This window comes from Oppia nitens, unplaced genomic scaffold (assembly GCF_028296485.1).
Source record: "Oppia nitens isolate AA-2021 unplaced genomic scaffold, nextdenovo-longstitch-racon4-pilon3 scaffold10_pilon_pilon_pilon, whole genome shotgun sequence".
NCBI classification, from domain to species: Eukaryota; Metazoa; Arthropoda; class Arachnida; order Sarcoptiformes; family Oppiidae; genus Oppia; species Oppia nitens.
In genome coordinates, this window is record NW_026533189.1 from 1,051,757 (window position 1) to 1,075,042 (window position 23,286).

Here is a 23,286-nt window from a genome sequence, read left to right on the forward strand (position 1 = left end):
CAAAAAATATACACAACTATCCTCTCAATGTAATCATATGTTTAGTGTATATGATATTTGAGACTCAATTTATTTGAATATACATTTCACTTAAAAGGCTTACCAACAAAGTTATCAAATATGATATGAAGTTATGATATGAAAAAATGTTTCAATTTTATCATTTGGTTTGATTGGTTGTTGTGACCAATCAATCAACCAATTTGTTTGTCATGTATTACAAGTATGGTCTCTGTTTAGATGATATTTAATATGTAATATATATTTTGCAAAATCATAACTCATTAAAGTTTTCATAATAATAATAATCCATTTCTAACATATCATTGAAGACATTATATGAAAAATACTATAATATTATTGAAGTTATTGTCTAGAGATCACTATTTTAATATAAAATCAGTAATCATTGCTTACAATAGTCACCAAATGAGTTCAATTAGTAAGAAAAATGTTGATTTGGGCGGTAAGTGATTGTCAAACAAATTGTTTCAATAGTTTTCAATAATGACTTGCCTTTTATGTGTTTGTATTGCTTAGCGATGCGAAAGCCCTACAGTACTAAACAACAGATCTTATTGGAGACACAATTGGAGTCCAAAAATCCATTGAAATTATTTGACATATGGTTTGATGAGATCAAGAAATGCGGCAAAATTTATGAACCAAATGCTGTCTGTTTGGCCACAAGTGATAAGTTTGTGTCAAAAATTTACTAATTATTRTATTATTAATACATATTTTATAGACAATATATATATTATTATTAWTAGATATAGTGATAGTGTTTTTATAACTTTTATAAAGTTTTTTTTATCAAACTATGATTGTTTGCTTAGAAACGGTCGCCCATCGGCTCGTATGGTATTACTGAAGGCTTATGGAGATCAGGGATTCACTATATTCACAAACTATGAGAGTCGGAAGGGACAGGAAATGGTGAGTAAAGATTTAATTGATAAGATTATCGTTAAAAATATGATTCATTCATTATATGATAATAATTTGATTTAAGATCCAAAATCCAAACGCTTCTCTATTATTTTATTGGGATGTCTTCAACCGYCAGGTGCGCATTGAAGGCAGAGTAGAGAAAGTGTCCGAAGAGGAATCGGTGCAATATTTCAAATCGAGACCGCGGGCCAGTCAACTGTCCGCACGTATTAGTCAACAAAGTAAACCCATAGATAGTAGAGATAAAATGGTTGATATATATAATGAAGAAGAGATAAAATATCCGAATGATATACCGAAACCTCACTTTTGGGGCGGTTTTACTATAGTGCCCGAAGTTTATGAGTTCTGGATGGGACAGACAGATAGACTACACGATAGGATTCGCTTTTTCAAATCAGACGATAACCAGAAAGTCGACGGTATTATCACTAAATTGGGTGAAGACGGCTGGGCTTATCAAAGATTACAGCCATAAATATATATCTTTAAATGGATTACAAAAAATATTAAATTAAAAAATATTTTATTGTTTTATTTGACAAAATCTTTAACAATAGTTTAATTAAAACTCTGTCGTATATATATATATCTAGTTTTGTTTTATAATCTTAAGAATAATCATTGAAATCTGGAAATATGTATTGCGATTTCAAATTATCACCCGTTTGTGGATTGACTCCAATCCCTGAGGTCAAGTCATCGGCCAAATCATTGCTGAGAGACCTGTGAGACGCATCATTACCCGACTTATTGGTGGATCGCTGGCGGATACGTTTAATTTGCTTTAGTCTTTGTACCCAATTTGAGACATGTTGTGTCTGGAAAGTAGATGTGCCCGAATGCCCCACATTGTACACCATAGATCCCAACTATAATACAAATAAAATTATTACCGTAATTATTATATCAATTGACATATTTGACATACATTCGCGTGAAGGGCCAGTTGACGGACAAACAACGGTAATGCAGAATCGGATAGCATTTGTGAATCAAAGTGTCCGATAAGGTTCAAGAAATCTATTGTAATGTATATTAAAAATTTAGTTTTCATTTTCACCAACAAATTCAACACAACGTATACCTTCTTTTGCCTGAATGGTAACCAAATTACTGTTGTATTCAAAAGGTGTGATAACAACGATTGCTTGAATGAACTGTCCGTCGCCCTAGAAATTGGGATTACAAATAGGTTAAGGGATCTGATAGATAAATATAATTCATTTGAWCAATACCTTAATAGTAGATATGTTAACTGAAGATCCACTTTCATTATAGACAATACAAACAAAATCATTGCCAATGTGTTTCTTTTTGTTGTTAAAGTTGGGATCAGTGTCTGTTTTAGTGGGCATCAGAGTGGCCACATGGAAGATCACTTGAACCAAATTATCCTCCCAAGAGATGGCATATTTACCATCTTGTCCTTTATCATCGAGACCTCCCAGAAAGGTTACCTGAGAGTCGACATCTTCCAGACGTATCATTTTTCCCAAACCACGTAAAAACTTGATATAACGCAATGATCCGAACGGATTAGATAGTATGGCTGTCTTATCTTTTGCCTGTCCCGGTCCCACATACAACACTCCAATCTTGTGTGTCTCATATGGTGTAATGCGATCCAAATTTTTCAGCGAACGATCGATTGCATCACTTTTAGGCAATAATATTGGTTTAGTTTTGTCGTGTACTTCGATGTCTTTGTCTACCCGTATTTCAGGACATCTCTCATAAATCATTGAATTGTAATACAGCTGAAGAAACACGTATTTGGGACACAAACCACTATATTTTGGCATTGAATATGAAGTGTCGACATCTTTACTAAAACGTCGATTAATATTTGCCGGACTCATTACCGATATGGTGTGAACCCGATCCCTGGGTCCGGACATATTCTCTGCCTCATTGATTCTTAAGGGAACAATTGGTGTTTTAGTGGTTTCTCTTGAGTGTGAATATCCTCTWTGAGGAGCAAACTCTGCGTGTGATTCTAAATCATTACTTCGAAATTCTTTTCTATCCAAAAGTCTCGTCTTGAAATCGGATCTAATTTTGCTGCCAAATGATTGAGTTCTGGTCACCGGTTGAGAAGGACTGGTTCGAGTCGAAGGAATGGGCGCCGTCTCTATTGGTCGGAAAACAAACGGTTTTTCGGATCCATTTTCATTATTTGATGAAATCAATGGTTTTTCAGATATTTCATCCATTTGTGGATTGGAAACCGTTCGCTTGAAAACTGAATCGTTTTCTATTTCATTGATATCAAAGCTGTTTCTTTTGCTGTCAATAGCTTCTTGACTGCCCGAGCCTTCAATTGATGGCTCTCGGGTTCGATTTGTACGCAACAGTGCCGTCAAATCGGGCAAATCGTCGGGAGGGGAGGACGAGTAGGGAAAGTTACCCAATGAGTTCTGAAGGCGAACAATCCATGAACTGACTCCAGTCGATCTTCTAACAAGAATCTCAGCCCATCCCTGACACCAACAGCTGCACAAAGTTGTCTTATTAGTTGTAAATGAGTTAACCCTTTGAATGTTATGATTCAAACACGAATCATCAAAGGCTGAGGACTGAGGTTTCGACGACTGAGGTCGCAGAATGTGTCCTATTTCTGACTGATGGCGCCTTCGGACCAATTTGTCGCTATCGATAGAGTTGGTTAACTCGATTTTATTCTTTGATTCAAATGACTGCTGAAATACATCGTTATTATTTGTAGCAATGTCTTCATTTGAAGAGATTTCAGAATTATCGCTATTTCGACACATTTGAAGACATTTATCGCAGAGTCCATTGGAAACGGCACGTGATCCACAACCACTGGTTGTAACGGTAACCAACTTATGGCCGACAATCCATGTTTCACTTTTGCTACGATCGAGAAGTTGTTCAACCATTGGTGACTTGAATGGAACAGTAGAACACATGCCAAACGTATAAGAGGCCAACATATCCATACAGGTCTCGACCAACTCGTGTTTAGACTCTTGAAACTCATTTTCACAGATAGTGCTGTTATTGATCTGTTGCTGTGGTAAGTGTTGGGAGAGTTGGTTGTGTTGGAAAATAGCTTCATTGCTAAAGGAAAATGAAAAGTGTGAATGTGATGAGTGGGGCGTTGAGGGTAATGGTGGAGGGGATGATTGCAGCGATAGACGCGCTTCCAATCTTTTTTTGTATATTATAATTCATTTTGTATTAATTACATTCAAAAAAGACAAACAAACAAAAAAAGGAAAAAAATAAAAACAAATATGTGTTAAAATCTACATCTACTTTGACATACAGTGAATAATAAGATTAATATTAATAAGTTTTGTTAAAAATGCTAACTTTTTATGGGCCAGACTTTGGTCTGTATTCAAACTACTGCTTCTTAGGCGTTGTGCGTCATTGTATTGGTTCATATGATTTATTTCTTCCAACACATTAGTTTGTAAACCCTATAAAAATCAATAATTTTTCAGTTAATATTACCGTAAGTATAATATTAAAAAAAATAAATAAATAGATATTTAAAGAACAATATATAAAAATTAGTTACTTTAATAATAAAGGGAACTATAGATTTGCGACACGGGAGTCGACATTTGAGAAACCACATTGCAATCACTCTGTGGGCCAGTGCAACGGTATACTCGTTAAATCTTATATTAAAATAATAATAAATTAAATTTGATGAACATATCGATTATGAATCARGTTTTTTTACTTAAAAGGATTAGTGTATGGAAGTGCTATTGCAAATACACTCATATATTGATCCATTGTAAAATTGTGATAAAGTTGCGACAATAATATTACATCTGAAATTAATAAATACAATTTTATACAATTTGTTTAATTATAAATTATATGAAAATAATCAATTACTTGATAAAAACTCTAATTTAGGTATAGATAGTGCAACAGTAGCTGAAATTTTGGAAAGACTTAATAGGGTTTCGGGTAAACATTTGGTCATTGCCTCTTGCATTTCGACGGCACATATGGTCAGAGACAGTATATTTTGTCGCAAAACACTTGGTTTTCCGGAAACCAAAATCAATCCATTTTGTAAGCATTTTATTATATGACACTGGATTTAAATTTAAAATAATTAACAATAAATATTTATAACTTATAATTATTGGTAAATTAATTCTGAAAAAAACCTGATTTTTAAATTCTAATTCATTCTGATAGCCAACCAGTGCTGAAAGCGATGGATAAACAAACGATTGAAAATCAGCTTTTGTTAGCCTCGGATCAGTTGTTATGAGTTCAGTTAATTTGGCAGACGTTTCATTAATCTATTTAATTTAACAATAAATATATTAAAAATATTAAAAGTAGAAAATGAAAAATAAAATATACAAAAACAATATAAATAAATACAATAACATACGAGATAGCAGAGAGCGTTACACAAATCATTGGCAACATTAGGACTTCCCGACAGAATAATGGCTTTGTTTTTGAGAAATTTTGGCAAAGCGTTCAAAACGAGTTTCAAAACAATCCAATCCTTTTCGGTTCGCAAACATATGGACAGGACTTTAAACATATCATTGAATGATAGCGTCCAAAGATTGCTTATGTTGACTGAGTGTTGTATTGGACTGGGAGGCGGTGACAGTGGGTTTATTGTCTGTGGAGTAGTTGTGGCGCTTACGACAGGAGATGCGGCGGAACTGGTACTCGGACTCAATTCGTTTCGTTCACAGACAATAAATAAACTATATTTCAGAGTATTATCGGGTTGTGAGGGATTACTTCGTTGAGAGAAAACACCGATTTGTCCCTTTGAGTTGGCTCTGATGTTCAACAATAGATCAAATATCTGAACGACAAAACATATATTTTAAAATACGATTATCGGTAATAATAGTCTTTAATAAGCTTATAAACAAAAAATAATATAAATATTATGTATACCTCTTGTTTAACAACTGAACCTATTTGTCCGATAAATGGATTATAGTCGGGAACCGTGTAGTGGACCGACAAATGACTTACAATTATTTTGAAAGCATGTATTGCAGTCAAACCGGGAATAGAAAACAATTTATTCTTAAATAAAGAAATCAGTCCACGAATTGCTGTTTTTATGTCACTGCCATCGCTATCACTGGTATTACTGTTTTTATTAGAAGCGCTGACATAATTACATTCAAATACTCGTTTGCAAATCTAATTAAAACAAATTCATTGTAAAAATTAAATTATAAAATAAATGTCAAATATCTAACCCGATCGAGAATATCAAGAATATCTACACATCTTTTGGCAACATTGCTATCATTGACTAAATCTACCAGCAATTGAATAGCCCGTCCCCGACACTCGACACTTGTGTCCGACTCGATGTGACTTAAATAAGGTATTATTATTGCTTCATATAAAACTTCCTATAAATAAATAAAGAGTAAAAAATTGTATCATAAAAGTTTTTGAGCATTTTATTATAATTTATTTTATTATTTTATTATTTTAATAAGAGAATTTTCCTTTATTTAATGTCACATAATAATAATAATAATATTAGCACCAAAAAATGTATATAATTTATTAGGGAATATTTAAAAAATAAGTAATTAYTAGCATTGTATTATACAACTATAGTATTAGAAAAGCCAAATACAGTACACAAACACATTAAAAATTGTGTGTAATATATATCAATATTACGTGACAGCAAACATGATAGCAAGCATTATGTTAATCATTAGTAGACAACTATATAACTATTATTTTGCAAACCTATTTATTGTTTAATATCACTAAATTTACTATAGTATAAGTTATAAAAATCTTTAAATTTATCATTTTTAACAATTTAGAAACGTGTTAATAATAGGCCTATAGATAAACTATGTTTGCCATTATTTTTCAAATTTAATATAATTATCAAAACAGAATATTCTCTAATACCATGTATTTTTCAACTATTTGTTCAACTTTAAGGTTAATGATTTAATTTACAATATTTATATAAGTTATGTAATATTCTAAGGAAAGTTTTGTTAGTAAATGTATATATTATGTAATAAACAGCAATCACTAGAGCTAACAAATATGGGAAAATGTTAAAATCTGTAGTTAATATACTGTATATTAAGTTAAGATTGTTATTTTAAACAACAATTTTTAACATCAATATTATATTTTGGTAAAATTCAATATAAGACTTTACTTTACTTTTACATTCATATTTTATGTTAACTATTCATAAACTAAAATTTACTCACTTTAAATTTATAATTACTTAATTAGTCATATTTAGTATAAATATTTGTTTACAATAATAATTGTTTAAAAAAATATCAACAAGGTTATTGTAATTTTCTAAATATTTTGACTTTTTACTTATATTTTAATTATAAATAATTTTTTTATGTCAACTATTATTTTATGTAAATATTTAGAATTAAAAGATTATTATTTGTAAAAATATTTATACTAAAATTAAATTCAGAATTAATTTTTTTTGGTCCAAACAGTTAAAATTGTGGAAAACTAATGATGTTTATAATATATTTATATATAATATGGTTAAACATTATTGACATTTAATTACCGATGATTTATTTATCTTAAATAAATAAATAATTTCGGGATTTACCGATTTTGTGTTAGTTTTAGTGCTGATTATTATTATTATAATTTGTTATCAACTGCTAAAGTGAAATATTATTTTTATTATTCAACGAMATATAATACAAAGTAAATATGTTTATGAGTACAACTGCTTATCAAATATGTATATAAACTGTTAATAACTTAATGTCTGTATTTTAATGACAAACTCTTTTCAACAGGAATTAAGAAAAATAAAAGTTTTGGCAAAAAAATTCAGATTTGATTTCTCTTTAGATAAACCTAATGGCAATTGTAATAAATAAGTTAATATTAAATACACATTAGTTTTCCTAATTTATAGCTTAAATATAAAATTTAATGTACAGTATATACCGTATTTGTATCACAGTATATATTAAAGTAATTTAATTTTAATTTTCGTATAATCCATCAATAAATATCCAATTATTTTGTATTTAAAACCAAATATAAGATATAATAAATTTTGCACAATAATGATAAACACTATGGTTTGCTATTTAATTAAATTAAATACGTTTATTGCATAAACACCAATAAAATGTTTCAATGACTTAATGACAAAAATCTAAAGTAAATAACTTTTAAAATATGGGATCAAAAGTCTCGTACAAACCGTATTTAACTGATAAATAACAGACATTATTTTTAAAATATTTTAAATAAATATATTATTTTTTTCTCTACAACTATTATATATTTATAACTAATGCAAAACAAGAGTACAAAACAAATTAATTTTGTTTAAATATAACCTAATAAATGTTTTTAAAATGCTTTAAGATATTTTTAAATATAAAAAACTACAGTGTAATGGTGTTTAATAAACACAGTTAACAAATTATTTTCCTACTTTATTTAGCGTAAAATAAATGCTAACAAAATAAAAAACAAAAGTATAAAAGAAATAATTTATTTAGCAATAAAATATTCTGCAACTTAATTACGAGTTTTATAGTACAYGTATATAACGTATAACACAATAAACAAAATCAATAATGAATAAGTGCTAACCTCATGGATGTACCGGTAATTTCGGACAAATTCACTCAATATGTCGAGTGCTTCCAGTCGTATATATATTCGCTTCTCCTCTTTGTAAAACATATCCATCAAATGTTTCAATGAATCGATCCAATCATCTTTATCTGCTTTTAAAGACTGTGCCCTATATTGTATTAGTCGTTTGCCCGACAGTTCCTACAAAATATACAACAAATAATCAAAAAATTAATAAACATATTAACAGTTAATTTAAGACATAATAACAAAAGCAAACCGATCGATATAATGAACACTTTTCGAGAAGAGCAAAGAGTTTATCGGTTTCGCCATAAAACTGTTTTTTATCGTTGAGATCTTCGACGATATCCAAGAATTTATGAAATACTTGATTAAATTCGTGACCAGAGTTTTCACAACAAATCTCATAATTAAATACAATTTCATCGGCGATGTCAAGCATTAGATCCCATGACTGTTCGTTTAATATCTTCTTTTGATTTTCAATAAGACATATAAGTGACTGTAAGACTTCAAACGCTACCGATTGATGTTTGCATTGGAGAGAACTCTTAAATATGGGAAGAATAACATTAGGTGTATGTCTTAAGGTTTCAATACGATTTTGATCCCATAGTGAACGCGACAAGAAGTTAATGGCTCCTCTCATTAAAAACAAGTCTCCGTAATTGGTTTCATCATTTAAAATATATCTCAAACTATCAACACATGAATGTCCTAAATGTGTACTCAAAAGGTTTCGCATAATTTTAATACAAATGCTATTAAAATAAGAATTGTTAACTCCTTTACATAAAATAATAACAAAAATTGTTAACATTTTTAAAGGAAGCATTGAATGGCAAATAATAGCATCCATTATATGATAGCAAGCAGTCATCTCTTCAGTATTGATCACTCGTTGCATCAAATGACAGATTTTAGTGGTCAAGTCTGTCATCAGATTTTGATCAATATATTGGTTGTTATTTTTGATTAAATTTGTTATAAACTCTAAAAAATCGGCACTAATTCGCTGACAAACAATCGTTTTGTCAAACCATTGGTTAACAAAGGGTCCGATTTTGCATTTAATGTGTTCATAGTTACGGCCGCCGTCTGTCATAGCTATCAATAGTTCCATACGAAGAGGAATGTCTTCTTCATGAGTCACTTTGTCTGAGATCAGACTCCATAAGATAGGCAGCAAATCTCTTAATTTATCCAATTGACCCAATGCTAGGCTCTTATAAAATTTATAAACAGTATGTCTAATGTCTGTCGAGTAGTTGTCGTCCAAAAGATCAATTGTTTCAAAGACTATCGATTTTACGGTGAAATCAACCAAACGCTGACATCCGACCAGTTCTTCGAGTTCTTTGATGGTCTTCACGCGTGTCGCTAGACTTGCTTTGCGGGACAAATCATTTTGTTGGTCATCTGTGAGCTGATACTCAATAATACTATTCGATGGTTTCATAGGACACCCATTTTGATGATCATTTGGCTGACAATTACTTCCGGTGCAAGTGTTGGACTGCGGTTGCGTTGCCGTAGACTTAAGGCCCAAAAACTTGATTAACCGGTCGCCAACACCTGAAGACATACCTGTCCTCCAACTAGAAGTTGGTTACCGACGGCCACGACTGGATCGCAAAGAGGTTGACCTCAAATTTGGTGAAAGGTTTTTTAGGCCACAAAATGGGCTCAAAATGTATGCCAATTAAGTGCAATCTCTCTTACGATAAAAACATTGGTAGTAATGCTGTCCAATCTTGTGATCAACCGATTGATTGATTGCAATACAACCTAATGTATAGCATATGTCATCACTAAGAGCGTCATCGATGGCAAACAATGACAATACTTGCGATGCTTTTATCACACAAAGACTATTCAACACAACAATGCAATGTAATGGTAGACAACAATCAAATTGGTTGCAGTTATGGCCAATCGCTTACTCTAATACTATATGTCGACACTCTTGTGGATCAATTCAATGGTAAGCTTAATGTCGACAACAGTTGTCAATCGTGTCAATCATAATATGGTTTTAATATATAATAATATGAATGTGTTGTCAATGAGTGAAGGAGTCGACTGCTATTCAATGGGTAATCAATGCAATAGAGTCTCACTGTATGTATGAATGTATAGCAACACAGAGTCTCAACACTCACTCTCTCTGTTAGTCAGTGAACACAAATCAGCTGTTTTTAGATACAGTTATACTCTATTGAAATATACAATACAGTCAATGCATTTAAACACAAATGATGTCAAACATAACACAACAACGAGAGCACAGTTTGACAAATATATGATATATCTATGATTTGGCCCCAAATGTTATACACTATAATAATATAAGCTTTTATGTCATGTCATGTCAAGTGTCAACTACTCCCTATCTCTCTCTYTCTCTCTCTCTCTCTCTCTCTCTCTCTCTCCAAGTTATAATCACTTTTGATGATCACTATCGGGTCTATTACTAGTACTACTACTACTACTAGAATTAGTTGAAACAATATTTTGATACTTTATTAATAAGCGGATTATAGTACAGTATATTATATTATATACTGTAAGTATATAAATAAGTTCTACACTACAGTATATGGTATATAAAATACTATAAATTTTATAGCATATAATCTACAAAATAGCCCAGGTCATACAAGGTATCATTTTAAATTAAACATTCAATATTAATATGATTTATTTTAATATTCCAGTTGATTATCATTATATATAATTTAAGTTTATTAATGTTATTTTTATTAATATTACAGTTAGTATTAAAACATTACTATCAATTAATAAGTAACCATAGCAGTAGTTAAAGCTTATAATAAAATTATTACAATACAATTGCTAAATAATTTATTGTTGTCAAGCTATTAGTAATTATTTTTAAAATCTAAAAATATACTTATAAACTATTAAACYCAATAAACTATTATTATTAATAATAAACGAGAAAAATTTTTCACAAACAATAAAAATAATATTATTGATGTGCAAAAAAAACTATTTAAAAAATTGAATGACATAATCTTAGAATAATTAGAATATATTAATAAAATGATTAATACGATATTATTTAAGTGAAAATATTTAAAATTTCTTAATTATCTTACGAAAAAACAATTTTTTATGTAATTTAATATATGTACTTTTTTTTGTAAAAATATAGACAAATTATATAAGGATATTTATAAATAATTAAACATTTCTAGACACGACAAATTTTACATACATAAACTTAATGACAATTTATATTTATACAAATATTATATTTAATATAATCATTAATAAAAATTATAAATTAATATTAATTATGTAATCAAATTGATATTAGTTATATTTTTATGGTATAAATGTTTATGAAATTAGTTAAGTCTGCTCATATAAATTAATATAAAATATGTTTGTAAAATGTATTATTTATAAATCATATTAATTTTTGCTGCATTTAACTACGTGTATGTGTTTTATCGCAATTTCATTGAAAGTCTAAGTTTATATCAGAGATTTTGAAAAGCAATGTTCATTTCATAGTATTTTATTTGATTAGTTGACTATTTTGTTAAATATTAAGACGGGTTAGTTTGGCACTTGATATTAATGGGATGTTCGCTAATAGCATATCAATTGATGAGACTTTGTATTATGAGTGCAATGGGCGACCAATGATTAAATATAGTACTATAAACTCTATAGAGTCCATAGAGAGTATAGATTTATAATTGAGTGGTCAATGTATTGTACAGTATATACAGTAGTTATGGGTCACACTTATCCCGGATAAGTTATCTATAAAATAGTCACTTCACTTGAAAATAAGTTGATTTTTGTTAATTTATCTTTTATTTAAATAATAATTATTGTGCATATTTTATTAATAAAATACTATTAAAATATCAAAAATTATTTATAGTAAATCTATTTATCAAAGACTATAAATAACTATTTTATTGTTCGTTAACTAAAATAACTAAATATAATAATAAAATTTTTATTTAAAGTTTATAATTTGATTTGTAATCATTATATTATTTCCTTAATTTTTTTTATTCATATTATACTGTATTTTAATGCTGTAACAAGTAGTGTGAAAAATTTCAGTTAAATTCGGAAATTGTAGTTAAAGTTTTATAAATAGTTAAATTTTAAATTTTTTATCATTGAAAATTATATTAATAAAAATTATTTTCAATATGTATGTTGAGTATTGTTTAATATATCAGTTATTATTGTTATTATTTTAATAATTAAATCATTATTTTTATAAGATTTAAAATTAAAAATGACAAAATACAGTTTTTTATCTAAAGTTATATATGAAAATAAAATGTTGTCATATGTTAGTTCAGATTTTCATTAAACTTTGAAATCATTTTTGATTTTTAAATTAAATTCTAACGACACTAATAACAAATTAAATTATTTAAAAATTATTTATTAATTTCATATAATTGCTTAATAAAATATTTTTTAAGATTTTAATTATTAAACAAAATTTGTTTTTACCATAAATGTCAAAAACAGATACTACTGTATAGCAATTGTATAATTTAACATGTTCATTTATTGTAAACACTATACTAGACATATCACAGACTACTAGACTGATATACATTTTATTTTTTAATGCAAATAAATAAGTGCCGACTGTCTGATATTAAATGTTGTTATCTAAATATTTTTGTAATTTTACTGTATATGTACAGTAAATAATTGTTATTTTTAAAAAAAAATTGACAAAATTTATAAAATTAAATTTTGTTGACAATTTCATATATTGTATTTTGAATAGAATTAATTTTACTTTAGTAATGTAAAGATAGGTCTATTAATKGTATAAAATAACTTAAGGGTTTATATATRTAAATATATATAAATTTTTATAAATGCAAGTATTTTAATAAATATTTATTGTGTTTTTGTTTTATATATTTTTCAAATATTTTATATAAAAAATATTATTAATGAATATTTAATTATCATATTTAAATTTGTTATAATCTGTGTATTTGGTTTATAAAATAAATATTTTAATGTTTTAATTTTTACATCTTATATATATATTTTGTTAACTTTTGATCTATAGAAACATCGAAACATTTTTCAGACTAAAGTTTTATTTGCAATAAAATACAAGATTACAGATTATTTAATTACATAAAAATACATTTTTTAGTATAATGTTAAAATAAAATCAGCTTTTGTACGGTAATGATCGTATAACTGTAATTGCATGTCTAAAATTGTAATATAAAAGCAAAATTTGGAAAACATAATTCAATTAATATTTTTATGTTAATTAACATAATATTTATTAATATATATATTTATAATATAACAATAAAAGTGAAAAAATAATATTGACAAAAATATAACATTTTGAACAACAATTTTTACATAAATATGTTGTTATGACTAAAACATATAAAAATTAAAATATTAATTTATAAATGTAGCAAAATGTTTATATAAATGTAATCATCAAAAATATTTTATTTTTAAAATTAAACAAATAAACTAAAAATACATATAATCCTAAATTTCAATAAAATATCACATTTATTATAAAGTATTATACATTAAATTAAATTTTTAGTATTATATAAACTGTTTACTTGAAACTTTTCAATTCTATCTAGAGATGAGCAAATATATATTTTCTAATAAATTTCCATGAGAATTTCTAGAAAATTTCTCATGAATAAATTTCTATAGAAATTTAACTTTATTGTTATACTATGGTATCCAGATTTCTATAGCTATTGAAACATTATATTAATAAGACAATACTGTACTATATTTACTATTTTACATATATTACACTACTATACAAAATGGGATACCTATATATAAAATAATTATAATTATTTAATAATAATCAGTTTTGTAAAATGTTATTCAACATTTTATTATATATATCATAGTTTAATATAATTAAATTAATAAATTTTTTACTTTAATTAATAATAATATTTAATCATTATTTGTAAAAACAATGTATTGTTACAAAATAAAAAATATTGAGAAAACAAAATTAAAATGGGGATCTCTTTTAGAAAATTTCTAGAAATTTCTCTATTATTTTATAAATTTCTCTTTATTGCCAACACTAAATGTATCTCTTATAAAGATGTACTTTATATTTTATCTTTAAATTTTATATAATTATATATATATAAATTTACTTTGGATTAATGTATTTATATAATTATTTGTAAATATAATGTTTTATAAAAAAATTAAATAACAAAAACAAAATTTTAATAAAATTTTATCATATTTTATAATGATTTGAAAATCTCTTTGTAATAATTTATTACTTTCATATATACATTCAATATTTTTATAAAATATTTATATATTTTTTATATTAATACTATACAAATAAATAGTTTTTATTGTTATCTATCATTAAATAGTAACTTTATTTTTAAAACAATATTAATACAGTATATCGTAGTTATATTAATAATAATAATGCAAAATCTGGACTAATATTATATTAATAGATAGTAAATGACGTCAACAATATAGACATACTGTATATAATATAATAAGTGACAATATGTTTGTTTTTTATAACAATACAATTTGTAATTTTATTTAAATTGAAATTATATCTATTAAGTTAATTTTCAAAAAAAACTTGAAAATTTTTGTWTTCTGAAATCTATGAGCATTTTTAGTGTGTGTGTATGTGTGTGTGTGTGTGTGTGTGTGTGTGTGTGTGTGTGTGTGTGTGTGTGTGTGTGTGTGTGTGTGTGTGTGTGTGTGTGTGTGTGTGTGTGTGTGTGTGTGTGTGTGTGTGTGTGTGTGTGTGTGTGTGTAGCATATTTTTTTGCGAATTTTGAAATTCTGACCTCAGATTCTGTTAGAGTACTACTAATAATGTATTGAAAAGTTGCATCAAAAATGATCTATCTCTTCGTGAACATAGACAAAATGGCGGCCAAAGTAAAAAGAAAATTTAAGATTTTTTTAAAGTATAGATTTGAATAAAGCATTAAAAACAAGAATAAAAAATATGCATTAAAAGTTTGATATCTCTGTGGGAACAAAAAGAAAATGGCGGCCAAAATAAAAAAATAGGTAAAAATTTTAACGTTTAGAATTGTAAAGAGCATCAAAAATATGATATAATATATCAGCATATTTTTTTAAAAATGGCGGCAAAAGTATAAAAAAATTTAAGAAAATTTTTTTAAAGTATTGATTTGAATAAAACATCAAAAATAAGAATAAAAAATATGCATTAAAATTTTGATATCTACGGGAGCATAAAGAATAAGTATAATTATAGATGATTATTTTGTTATACTAAAAATTTGAGTAGTTGTTTATTTTGTCATACCGAGTAATTTTATACCTCACATAGCTATAGTTGAGTTTATTTTGTTATACCGAGTCATTTGATAACTTGCATAACAATATTTATATTATGTATATTTGACCAGTTTTTAAATTTTTATATGTTATTATCAGGGTTTTAAAAATGGCAGCATAAACAATAGATGCCAATTTTGCCAAATGCCTTCCCTGACTCTGCCATGCCCTGGGCATCTATTTTCATGTGGTGACACCTATTATTTTAATTTTATATTATTAATTAATTTATAAAACATTGTTTTTATAATATATTTGCTTGTATTTTTGTTTTGTATACCTTTAATTAAAAAGTAATATCATTGTAAATAAGTAAATTAATTGTAAATTTAATTAACATGCTAAAACACTAAATTACATTATTTTTATTAATACAGTTGATTTTTAGCAATTTAAATTGGCAGGGAAATAAAATAGATGCCTAAAATGCCAGACATTTATGGCATCTATTTGGACATTGTCAGGGCAGGCATTTATTTTTTTAAAACCCTGATTATTATATAGCAGCTATAATTATACAAACTAATGGTTTTTAATGCTATTCAAGTTTTTTTCTGAAAATGCTTTCTAGCATTCTTAACTGGTTTTATAATATAATAGAAATTAAGCACATAATCTAATATTAAAGCACTAGTTTTAGTTATTTATTGATACTATTAATATAATGTAAATATAAATATTGCATAAGCTTTTAAAAATTATTAAATCAACCGACTGGTTAACAGATTGAMCAGGACTATTTTGTAAAAGGRGTAATTTTATTTAAAACTTTCAATTAAATTAGTTTCCTATATAAGTCTAATTATCTAGACTTAAATATAAATTATTATTTACAAATTGATAAACACTAATCTTAATATATTTAATAATACTATTTAAAAAACTAGAATTTATGGTAAGACCTGTAGGTCTGTGTTTTTGTACAATAAATTGCAATTACAAAGCATTCAATTAAATGATTTTTTATGTTGTGTACAATTGACTTAATTTTAATTAATCAGATTTAATGCATAACAAAGACACCAATATATCTAACGGCGCTTTTCGACACTCCATTGGTTTGCCGGCAGTACTACTAACTGTTCAGACACTACAATATAATCTGTGATCTTATACGAGAACTTACACCTGATTACAGATTTGCCAATTAATACACTATACCTAAAATAGACTAACCTATTATATAAATTTACAAATATGTTAAAAGATTAAATCTATAGAAATAGTTAAGTAACAAAAAAAAATTAATTTAAAATGTCGTGAATCACTGCAATTATTTGAATCATACATTAAAATAGAAATTGAATGAATTCAAATATAATTTAGTATACATGAGATAAATACAAATATTATACTAATAATTGACGCAATTTAATTTGTAATATCTAAACGGCAATGATATATATGATGTTGATTTAACTTTTTTGGATAACAATAAACATTTACACACATAAATAATTTATTTAACTAATTCAAACATACTATTTAAATATTTATATAATTTAATTAGTGATGCGTTCGCAGCTTTAAATTTATGTTAATTTAATGCATACTATTTTTAAATATATTTAAAATAAAATTTTGTTAATATTCTTGAAATTATTATCATTTTATATATTCAGAATAATTATTATCTTTTTAAAAATAATTTATAATATTATCCATAACATAATGTGTGCTAACAAAATAAAATAATAGTCTAATGGAGAGAAAATCAATCAATAAAAGTAATCTCAGATGTGATAACTAATGAGTCTTATAACTATTTTTTGTTGGTTTCTATAGTGTCCTTATAGTTATTAGTTTTTCATAGTTTATACTTAAATGTCTCATAAATAAATATTTATTATATTTTCTATGTATTATTTTGCAATTATATGCTATAAATTGTTAGATAACTAAAAATTCTAATAATGTTAATAATGTTAATAATGTTAATAATGTTAATAATGTTAATAATGTTAATAATGTTAATAGTGAAAACTGTAATAATAATGATGATAAAATAAAAATATTTTCAAAAATCTATTTTAAGTTATTTTTTGTAATTTTAAATGTCCCTAACGTAAGTAAAGCTTATTGGCATTTTATCTAAACTACAGTATCATTATTATTATTATTATTATTATAAATCAATCTTCAGATTATTTTTTCCTATAATAAAAACAAAATTTATTATTATTTGTCAAACAGTGTCTCTCATCGCTATCATTGGAGAATAATTTTGATATATATTTGAAAGGGCAAAGTGAGAGCACTTAGCATATTATTTTGTTTTGTATAGCCGATGGCATCAGATTTAATATATATTATATATATATTATATTAGATGTTAGTATCATTGGATGATAAAATCAATTTTACAAAATTAATATCCTAATTTTATTTTTCTCCTATAATGTGGAATATTATAATATAAGTTTGATTTGTTAAATAAAATTAATAGGAAACTTTTTTTTTATTTATTCACTGGGAATAAAAATTAACAAATAAAATGTATCATTTCTATGTGATTATATTTTCTCAACATAACAAATGTTCAGTTTTTTCCGTTATAAATAGATTACATTTCAATTTCATTTACATATTATTAAACATATTACAAAAGTAAACATTTATTTTTAAATGAAATTTTCATTAAAATACAGAAACATTTTTATTTATAAAAAGAATTTCTTTCTACAAGTGATTCTGCAATTGATTTGTAAATTTTAAACATTTTTTTTTTTGAAAACATTATTTTTTATTTGTAGAATAACTTTATGTCAAACACATTGCATTTACACGAAATTCATTTCAATTGCACAATACATTGAAAATGCGTGTCATTTGGATGAATGGCAGCGAAAAATTTGTTATAATTTATTATATATATATATATATATATATATGATTGAAACTAATAAAAAACTAATTACATGTAAATCAGTTATGTATTTATGATTGAGAGAAATATTAGATAAAATGAAAGCACAGGAAAATGAGTTTAGCATACAATTCGTGTTCAATAGTTTTTGTACTATAAATAAAAAAACGATATTTAATATATTCCTATGAGATTTACTATTGAATAGGCGATACCAGCTTAGGTGACATATATATATATATATATATATTGGCAAATATGTATATACGTATATTTGAAGTCCAAAATCAAGGTCTATATATTTATCAGTTGTATTAAAAATAGCTATACATTGGAATACGGCTTTGAATTATAGATCAATAATAGAGAGCATAAAATAGATATATGTCTTATCCATGCGCTCAGAGATACCGATAGACGCGACCACAGCATCACATAAACTACTTATATATACCGGTCTATGTATTGTCAGTTTATACGGTTTATGTGATAATATTCAATAGTTTGCATTCAAAGGTGTGAGCTTACTATTRAAAGAGATATATAACCATATTTGACATTTATATAGATATCTTAGCATTAAATATCGATTAAGCAAATGTAATAATAATAAAAACAGTGATATAAAAATACATCTTTCAAAATGTTTGACAAATAAATAGATGACTTATCATTAAATTATTGCATTCAAGCAATTGATTTTACTTTAACACAAAGTTTATAAACTTTTTTTTGATACTTTATTCAGTGTTATTAATAAAGTTTGTTATTATCGTTAAACAATTACTAAATACTAACTATAATAATATAAATTATAACTTTAAAACTTGTGTAACAATTAAATTATTAATTTATTAATTTTAAGTTTCCAATAATGGAAACAGAAGTTTGTGAAGTATTATTAAATAAAAATAAAGACAATAATTTAAGTAATAATATTAATAACAATAGAAATAATTCGAGTATTAAATGCAATAATAATAACAGAAAAGATAATAATAATATTAATAATAATAATACTATTAAACACCAGACTCTACAATATAAGACCAGTCATGATAGGTATGAACAGCAGAGGACAACCGTTACGGATGTGAAGACACTATTAACTTATACAAAGTTTTTCTTAATTGCCGCTTATATTGTCTTTATTGGTGGCAGTGGTCTAACACTCAATGAACTGATAAAGTTTCTCATTGATGACAACTATGAGACAAGCGGTTGGTTAACAGCAATCACTTTATTAGTTTTGGGTGCCATTAGTTTTGCTGGTCTGTGGGCTTCATTTAAGGAGGACTCGTGTCTATTGATAGTCAATGGTATCATAATATCCGTGGTATTTATTCTTCACGTTATTCTATTGTTTTACCTAAAGAATGCCTGTGTCGACATCCGTCGTAAATGTTACCGCAATTTGGCGACACCTCCGGGTGTGGCGCCCATACTAATAGCTATATCCGAGTTAGCCATTGCTATCTGTACTTTCTTCATGGCTCTGGTCATCGAAGCTGAGAAAAAACGACAAACAGGAAGACGTGTCATAAATATGACATAATTTTATATTTTTTATTTACACACAAAAACATGAAATGTTAATATTTTCTATAAATTTGTAATATACTATATTATAATATACAGTATATCTACCCAGAGTTAGTACCAATATTTGTTTGATAATCTAAATTGTATAATATATTAAGATAAATTAGATATTTTATATGTCGTATTAAATGTTAATTTATATAATATTGTAAATAATTTAATAGAAATGATATATAAGTTATATATTTAATTAATAGTATCTTCTGTTTACCAAATATTCCTATATATTACAGTTGAATGACTTGAACTCAATTATTAAAAAAGTCTTAATTAAATACTTATAGTTTGTTATTGTTATAAGTCTGTGAACCAATCAATTAAGTGTAATTATAAGTAAAATAACGACAATTAGCCAAATTAAATGTAGAGATAAATATACATAAAGTTTAATAGTTTCGCAATTATTTCCAGATTGTCTGTATTTGTCTGATCTTCCATTAAATATAAGTCAAAATAAATTAAGAAAATATTTTTCAAAACCTAATATAAACAAATAATACAATTAATTATATTATATTATATTTTTTATACAAACAAATCTCTTATAGACTATTAATTTGTAAGAATATTCTTAATTATTATTATTATTATTATATGTCAATTTAAATGATAATATAAAAGTTTTATTAAAAATTTGAATTATACAAATGTAAATATATATAAACATATTAATTATAAAATATACATTGTAATATTACCTTAATATAAATAAATAATTAATTTTAATAGTAACAAAAAATAGTATTTTTTAATAATTTTATTTTAATCAAACTATTTAAAAAATATATTTATAGTTATATTTTGCGTTTTAAAATATTCTATAGTATTCTATAGTAATTAAAATTACAAATAAAATAATAAATTTTATTATAATTTATGTAAAGAAATTTGACAAACTTATAATTTAAATTTAATGTTTTATTTGTATAATAATTATTATAAAAATTTACAAATAATAACGTTTAAGTTTTAAATAAAAAGTTATCATGATAACACTTAATTTATAGTATAGATTTTATGATAATTTCAATTAAAGTAGTATAGTATAAATGTAAAGTATAAATACTTTATATCTGAAAATAACTTTAAAATAGAAATACTTCACTAAAATTTAACAATAATTTAATTAACACTTTTACTTAAAATATATGCCATTTATAAAAAATATTCACTTTCTATAACTTTAGTACTTCTCAATAACTGCTGACTATTTTATGACTTTATTCTATAGACTTAAACCATTATATAAAGGATAGCACTGACCATACCTTTTATGCTCCGATATGCCAGTGCTTCACGACTGCAATATATTAACTACAAATATATAACAAATTCATAATTAAATAAAATGATAATTTAAAAAATACAATGAGTTTTTAATATATTGGTTTTAATATATATAATTTAATAAACAATTGCCGTAAAATCAACTAATGTTTTACATATGTGTAAACTAAAGTAATATATACTTTATATACTATACTAAGTATAACGTAGAAAATATTTAAAACTTTATGACAACCATATATTTCTAATTATTAGATATATTTTTTACATAATAATTAAAATAAATTGCCTCAACATATATATTATATATATAGTGAGGTATTTCTTTCGAATTTTATGTATTTAATTATTTATATTAATATTAAATTAAATATTTTATTTAATTTGTTAGAGACATTGGATTCGTAATGCATTTAACATTGAAAGTCATTTTTCTATTAATAGAGTATTGAAAAATAAACGTCAAAACTATGAATTTTGAGAGCATTGAGTGTTTGATAACATAAGTTTTGCCGCAATTTTTGTTGTGTTATATGGAGAATGARTTGTGTTGTCTGGCAAATAAAGGATCACCTCTTTAGCCACTCCACCCATTTTTACTTGATATTAGATATTAGATGATAATCTACTGATTGCATAATAAATGAGCAAATTTTTTTGAATTATATATAGTTTATGACTGTATATATAAAAATCTAGTTTTTTTCATACAATAAAATGTTAAACATTATAATGATGACAATCAATCAAAATTTAGAGAGAAAGGAGGGTAACCAAACAATTTCTATATTATTATCACTTTTTTATATAATAACATATAAACAGTTTATACATCATATTCTTATAATTTTAATAATTTACTAATAACTATATACTGTATATTATAAATGACTTAATATTTAAATAATATGTGGAAACAAAAAATTAATGACACTCTTTGTATATGAATTTTTAAGCGGATAAATATATTAAATGTAAATTTAATATAAAAAAAATTGTTGACAATAATTTTGATAAATTATGCAAAAATAGTAACACAATAAAATTGCTTTTGATAAGACAACTAATAAAAATAAAGCCGAAAATTTAAGGCTTAAATAATAATGAATTAGAGATTAATTTGATTTTATGAACATTTACTAATCGATATAATTTTAGTTGTAAAGCAAACAATGTTATGGGTTTTTATTTATTACACTTAGCCTATGATTACTTTTAAAAAAATAAATGTCATATATTTTATGATAATATAAGATAATATAAGATATATAAATAATTTATTAATATTTTTGTTGTTGTTTTTTATTAGTGAATTAAAATTAGTGTATATTGTCGCAAAAAATTAAATTACAATATCTATAATACTATTTATAACTTGCATTAACTATATCATAACTTTTATGCAATATTTTTATAAAATTTTATACTACAGTCTAATATACCAGTATTTATCAAATTGTAATTATCAACTGTAATACAATTCAAAGTTAATCTAAATTTGATTCATTTTAAAATTACATTTTGATTACATCATTGCTTAATATTAATTTCGA

The 23,286-nt window shown here is 25.3% G+C and overlaps 2 protein-coding genes across 2 annotated transcripts; one reads left to right on the forward strand and one right to left on the reverse strand.

Annotated features, from left to right (window-relative positions):
* The first annotated feature begins 340 nt into the window (after positions 1 to 340).
* Positions 341 to 1,451, forward strand: LOC128951631 (pyridoxine/pyridoxamine 5'-phosphate oxidase-like). Its single transcript, XM_054296910.1, has 4 exons — positions 341 to 466; positions 541 to 697; positions 840 to 939; positions 1,016 to 1,451. Exons 1-4 carry the CDS (start codon positions 430 to 432, stop codon positions 1,430 to 1,432), a joined length of 711 nt encoding a protein of 236 aa, XP_054152885.1. The 5' UTR covers positions 341 to 429; the 3' UTR covers positions 1,433 to 1,451.
* Positions 1,452 to 1,530: 79 nt separating this feature from the next.
* LOC128952185 (tuberin-like) lies at positions 1,531 to 10,765 on the reverse strand. Its single transcript, XM_054297917.1, has 14 exons — positions 8,843 to 10,765; positions 8,578 to 8,763; positions 6,195 to 6,353; positions 5,881 to 6,135; positions 5,351 to 5,785; positions 5,118 to 5,255; positions 4,837 to 5,041; positions 4,676 to 4,769; positions 4,508 to 4,610; positions 4,297 to 4,406; positions 2,193 to 4,041; positions 2,042 to 2,126; positions 1,886 to 1,977; positions 1,531 to 1,826 (listed from the first exon to the last, which is right to left on the reverse strand). Exons 1-14 carry the CDS (start codon positions 10,169 to 10,171, stop codon positions 1,566 to 1,568), a joined length of 5,301 nt encoding a protein of 1,766 aa, XP_054153892.1. The 5' UTR covers positions 10,172 to 10,765; the 3' UTR covers positions 1,531 to 1,565.
* Positions 10,766 to 23,286: the final 12,521 nt, after the last annotated feature.